This window comes from Cyprinodon tularosa, unplaced genomic scaffold (genome assembly GCF_016077235.1).
Source record: "Cyprinodon tularosa strain WSP-4 unplaced genomic scaffold, ASM1607723v1 ctg683, whole genome shotgun sequence".
Taxonomy (NCBI): Eukaryota; Metazoa; Chordata; class Actinopteri; order Cyprinodontiformes; family Cyprinodontidae; genus Cyprinodon; species Cyprinodon tularosa.
The window spans coordinates 562,922-569,453 of record NW_024039433.1 but is presented as its reverse complement, the minus strand read 5'-3'; the positions used below and the strand labels follow the sequence as shown (position 1 = coordinate 569,453).

The 6,532-nt window shown below is 41.1% G+C and overlaps 1 protein-coding gene across 1 annotated transcript; it reads left to right on the top strand.

Annotated features, from left to right (window-relative positions):
- The first annotated feature begins 230 nt into the window (after nucleotides 1–230).
- On the top strand, nucleotides 231–4,663 carry krt5 (keratin 5). The gene is made up of 9 exons (XM_038267740.1): nucleotides 231–862; nucleotides 2,138–2,346; nucleotides 2,436–2,496; nucleotides 2,595–2,690; nucleotides 2,790–2,954; nucleotides 3,041–3,166; nucleotides 3,260–3,480; nucleotides 3,580–3,638; nucleotides 3,746–4,663. The coding sequence occupies exons 1-9, from the start codon at nucleotides 356–358 to the stop codon at nucleotides 3,925–3,927; spliced, it is 1,626 nt and encodes a 541-aa protein (XP_038123668.1). The 5' UTR covers nucleotides 231–355; the 3' UTR covers nucleotides 3,928–4,663.
- Nucleotides 4,664–6,532: the final 1,869 nt, after the last annotated feature.

Here is a 6,532-nt window from a genome sequence, read left to right as displayed (position 1 = left end):
CTCCCCTCGTCCTGTGAGAGGATCTGGGTGTGTCAAGCCCAGATCACCTTACAAGGCGGTACTGTTACATGCCCGACAGGCTGAGTGGCTCCAAGCCAGCATCACCTGCCTGTGAGAGCACCTTCAAAGGTCCCGGTAGTTGGAGCATTTTCCCGGAGGAGGTCCATAGGAGGCTGGGCTTATTGGCACCTCCTTCCCTTGGAGACAGATAAATATGCATCCCTCACAGAGAGAAGGCACTTAGAGGGACTTGGCTCTCCTCTTAGTGTGCTCCACATCTCTGCCAAACCTCTCTCTGTCTCTGCTTCTCTTATTTTTCTCTGTAAACTACTTCTTAGAAGTAACTAGACCAGCCATGTCATCCAGAACAATGAGCGTAAAGACAACCAGGACCAGCTATGGTGGGGGTGGAAGTTTTGGCGGTGGAAGTTTTGGCGGTGGAGGTTTTGGCGGCCGTTCCTCAGGTGGCTTTTCCTCAAGATCTGCTATTTCCCTTAGACCAATTCAAGCTTCCACAGCAAGCATGTCAAGGTCAGGTTTTAGCAGTGGTAGTGTTTCTTTTGGCAGTGGTGGTGGAGGATATGGCAGTGGTGCAGGTTTTGGCGGTGGTGGTGGAGGATTTGGCGGTGGTGCTGGATTTGGTGGTGGTGCTGGAGGATTTGGTGGCGGTGCTGGAGGATTTGGCGGTGCTGGAGGTATGGGTGGTGGCTTCGCACCTGCTACCATCACAAATGTTCAGTTCAACCAGAGCCTGCTATCTCCCCTGAACCTTGAGATCGACCCCACTATCCAGACTGTCCGGACCCAGGAAAAAGAGCAGATTAAGACTCTTAACAACCGCTTCGCCAGCTTTATTGATAAGGTATGTTATTTAACTGTCTCTTGTATCTGTCCTTCTGTCAAGACTATAGAAATAACTAAGGTATTAGTGTAAATTTTCTCTGACATTTTAAGCATTGCACTGTAACTTGTCTAAGCTTGAGTACAAAGCACGCTCAAAGCCTAACTGACTAATACATAGTCACAGACTAGGCCTGCATTATCTCAATGGGGGTCCTTAACATGATGATGTGCATCTATTCACAAACTGTAAGCTGACCTCTTCTTACTTAGTTTCATTTGGACATAACGGGCCTGTTACCCAGTCGTCTGTATGCAGAGCAGGAAGCAGGAAACTCTAGAATGCTTATATCCAGTGACTGTTTGCTTTCAGTGTTAGGGCAATATGAGAAGAGGCTAACTATTGTACCCATGACAGCATGGTGCTGCAGACTTTCTTCATTAATGTAAAAAGGGGACTTGATTCTGTTAAATCCAGATGTATTCTGCTAAACATGTTTGTACAAATTAACTATAATCATGCTTGAAATTTACTGTATATTATGATGATTGCTTTTGCAAAAGTTACAGTGCATGTTTGCATGAGTAAAGAAAAAGAGCCACACCTTGTGTGAGAAAGTGCAAGACTGCCTTGTGCTGCTGTGTAAACACCACACCTTACATAGAAGATGTTATCAAGACTTTAAACACGACTACACAAAAAAAGGTCTAAAATAGCAATTCCAAAATTCTTGTCTTTCCTCATCAGTTTGCATGTCTGGTAATATTTAAAATTGGTTGCCAGGTCACACTGATAGATTTATTTGCTGAGGTTTTAAGGCAGGGATGTAAACTAAGTGAAAGTATGCCTCCTGTAGGCTAAGCGGTATCATTGTCAGGTGTTTAAGGGAGGGGCTGAATTTAGGTGTGGCACCATAAACTAGGGCTCACACCTACACAAAAGATAATTAAATTAACTGGATTTGAGCACTTCAACGAGGGAAAATTATGTGATTTTTCCTTTCTAGTATAGTCATGTTACAGAAGCCCTATCCAGACACTCATTTCAGTCACCCTAGAATGAGGTTATAGAGCATATTGAACATTCCTTCCTTGGAGGGGGAAGTAAATATAGCAACTGGCAGTATTTTATACACAAAAGTGTTTTCTGTTGGGAAATCAACCATAAAAAGGAACCTAACACAATTCAGCTGCAAAACTTCCAAACAAGCATGTCCAACCTAAGTGGAAAAGACGTTTTTCAGCCCCAGGAACTTCTAAGAGTCGCGAATTTATTTATTTATTTATTTTTTTTTAGGTCCGCTTCCTGGAGCAGCAGAACAAGATGCTGGAGACCAAATGGAGCCTTCTGCAGGATCAGACCACCAGTCGCTCTAACATCGACAGCATGTTTGAGACCTACATTGGAAACCTACGCAGACAGCTGGATGGGCTCGGAAACGAGAAGGTCAAGCTGGAAGGAGAGCTGAGGAACATGCAGAACCTGGTGGAGGACTTCAAGAACAAGTGAGTGCAAGACTGCAATGGTGTAACATAATAAAACTAGATTATGTCCAAAATTATTTTCCATTCATTCTCTCTTATCTGCCCCCAAGATATGAGGATGAAATCAACAAGCGTGCAGCTGTGGAGAATGAATTTGTGCTCCTCAAGAAAGTGAGTTTTTAATTTGTCGCTGTATAGCCTTACAGTCTTGTACCTCATAAATAATAAAACGATTTCAACCACTTATTTTTATTTTTTTTCTCTCTCAGGATGTAGATGGTGCCTACATGAACAAAATTGAGTTGGAGGCTAAGGTTGATGCTCTTCAGGATGAGATTAACTTCCTCAGAGCTCTCTATGAAATGGTAAAAAAAATTCCCTGGAGGACACAGAAGTAGATATTTGTTTTATTATTCCATTATATTATTTTTAGCGTATCAAGTAATTTTACATGTTGCACCCAGGAACTCAATGAGCTTCAAGGACAGGTCAAGGACACCTCAGTAATTGTGGAGATGGACAACAGCCGCACATTGGACATGGATGCTATTGTGGCTGAAGTCAGGGCACAGTATGAGGAGATTGCCAACAACAGCCGAGCTGAGGCTGAGAAGTGGTACCAGCAGAAGGTTAGAAAGTCTCCATACTCAAAGTGGCATGGGATGTCTGTCTGAAAAATATGGACTAACCCTTTTTACTCAACTTATTTCCCCAGTTCCAAGAAATGCAGAGCAGTGCAACACAAGCTGGGGATGAACTTCGCAACACAAAGAGCGAGATTGCTGATCTTAACCGCATGATCAGCCGACTCCAGAATGAGATTGAGGCAGTCAAAGGACAGGTAACAATATTTGATAGAATTAAAGCTTTGCATCTTGAAAGATTTTAAAGGGAGAATACCTTCATATAAAGTAATTTCATTCTAACCACATAGCGAGCCAACCTTGAGGCTCAGATTGCTGAGGCTGAGGAACGTGGTGAGTTGGCGGTAAAGGATGCCAAGGCCCGCATCAAGGACCTTGAAGCTGCACTGCAGAGTGCCAAGCAAGACATGGCTGCCCAGGTCCGTGAGTATCAGGAGCTCATGAACATCAAACTGGCTCTGGACATTGAGATTGCCACCTACAGGAAGCTTCTAGAAGGAGAGGAATCCAGGTAAAATCTGAGTTGCATTAGTAGTCTATGGCAGGTCTCACTAAAGTATCAGAAAAGTTGAAAGCAATTGCTGAGAATCCTTCATTTAATCATTTACAGAATCGGCTCTGGAGGCGGAAGCGCAACCGTTCATGTACAGTCCTCAAGCAGCAGCTTCGGTATGTATCTTTTAATAAGTTTATCACTATTGTTTAATATTTATGATTGAAGTGAAAACAGGGAAGTTAGATGTACTGTACTCTAAATTTGTTGTTCTCTTTAACAGGTGGTGGCTCAGGAGGCGGCATGGGCGGCGGCTTTGGTTCAGGAATGGGAATGGGAATGGGAGGTGGTGGAGGATTTAGCGGTGGATATGGTGGCAGCATGAGCTCCATGAGCATGGGAGGAGGCGGCGTCATCAGCACAAAAAGCAGCACCAGGCTCTCTTCCTCCCGGATCCGATATTAAAAGTTCTGGTCTCCATTGTTCTTCCCTTGTTCTGTACCCTTTAATTCTCCCTTATGACCCACACTCTCCCCTTTTCCCTCACAGAGTCATCTAAGAAATGTACTTAATACAACCAATGCATTGACATATAAAAATTTGGAGCTAGCAAACCAATACAAGTTAAGACAGAGAGCTTGTAAAACCATAGACAAAGAGATGCAGAGATGTGAGTAAGCCCTGTCTTCTTTTCATCAGTCAGCCTGGCTGTCTTCTGGTTGCCGGATAGGTTGTTGTACAGACAAGAGAATACTTGTAGTGTTATAGCAACATATCCTAACAGCGCAACTACTGCTGCACAAAAACAGAAAACAAAGACTAGCTTTGTACTTGATGAGTAGAGAGGTTTACTAATCCTAAATCTAAGGCTCACACCTCATACTCCTTGTATCTTCTGATGTCTCAAACAAGTCCTTCTCCGCAGCCTGGCGTCTTCAAAAGCAGCCACATGTAATACACCAGTTGATTTATTTTAAGAATCCTTTTTTTCTACTTTTCTATCTAAAGTTTCTATTCACGTATGAATATGTCATGAGATCTCCAATGTTATAATTACATGGTGTCTGTGATCATGCTTCACCTACATTTCCACATTTAACAACTGTAAAGTGTAATTGCATAAGGCTGACTGCAACTACCAGATTTATTATGGAGTGTACCAACAAAAAGCTACAATAAATCTGAACTCATATTCCATCTACTGATTTTGTCTTGACTTTTCTTTCTTTTTTTAAAGGTGGAACATATCTAATCTTAACTGGATAGATTATTGTATTATTTGAACAGAAGAAGGGCTTAGAAGAAAGACTTTCCTTCCCAAAAAGACTAGTATGGAAAGCTGAAAGAGACCATTAGGGGCTTTAACTGATAATAAAAAACATTAGTACTTAAGAGATCCTTTTGAATTGTCTCCTTGTCATTTAATTGCAAATGACAAAAGAAAACCATGAATGCAATGTTGAGGTTAGAATTTGCAGCTGAACTTCAATTATTTTTAAGTTCATAGTAAGAATGGCAAAGTCAGAACTCTTAATTCAAATTACGGTTTAGATTTATATCTAAAGTCTATGCAAAACTCAAAACCAGAGGCAAAACTTTAGCTAAATGGTCCAAAGTAATTTATAATTTTAAAATGTGTGACCTCTGTTTAGAAACCGACAAGCAGAGGGAGCAGATTATGTGAGATATGTGGGTTCACAAAATCTATAAAAGTATTTAAACAAAACATTTTGAACATTTTAAGATTTGAATTAGCTCAAGATGAACACCTAAAAGCAGCAAGATACACACACACACACACACACACACAAACACACATTCAGGTTTTCGTGACTTATGGCACTGACTTACATTCATTCTATGTGGCCTAACCAAGATCCTTTTCCTTACTTTTGCCAGCATATACCCTAAGGACACAGGTCCCCATGACTGTATAAACAGATTAAAATCCCCACACTGTTGATAAAAAAGTACCCACAAACACGAGAAGTACATGTGTTTCTGGGTGTGTATATATATATATATATATATATATATATATATATATATATATATATATATATATATATATATATATATATATATATATACACCCAGAAACACATGTATATATATATATATATATATATATATACACACATATCAGACGTCACCCGGGTTAACAAGGTCCGCGTCAGTTGCTAGGGAACCAGGGCAACTTGATGAGAAATGGGCTACTGGAACAAGACATACATGGACTAGAGCAGAAAACTTGGACCTGATGAAATGCTACTATACAAGCAACACCTGTGAGAGAGGTTACATGCAAAGATTATGGGATATATGGATGCTTCAAAACCCATCATCGACACTGACAAAGAAACAACTCCTAGCTCAGTGTTCTAACATCCGTGAACGGCAGCTCATATATCACAACTAGAAATTGATGAGGTACAACTCACATGCTGCAGCACGGGGAAGTCAGGACAGCAGGTCAACAGGTAGATTTGATCATCATCAACCCAACACTAATAGATTGAGTCCCAATCCCCAATAACAAGCCCACTAAACGTAAGGGCGGCTGACCTACGACTGTAGATCATAACCAAGCTGGACCCCCTAGTACGACAACCAAGACTGCCAAGGCTGAGTGACAGAGTACCCTCTGAAAGTCTTCTAGAAGGTATAATTGCAGCACTACATACTATCCCTACTAGAGACATAACTGAGACCAATGAGCTGATCTACGCCACAGCTACAGTGATCCTAGAGATGCTTGGCTATAAGATAAACACCACTGGCCACAAAGACCATTACCCCCCATGGAGGAGAAGGCTGGAGGTCAAGATCTAGTGCTGAGGTGGGAGACTCTGTCCATAGCAGAACAATCAGTTGTATACTGCACAGATCTGGCCTTTATGGAACAAAGCCATCTATAGCCACACAAACATCTGTAAGAATGTGCTCACAAACATCTGTAAGAATATATATCTATATATATATATATATATATATAAATATATATATATATATATACATATATATGTTCGTGTGTGTGTATTTTCACAGGCCCGTGGAAAAAAACTTAGCA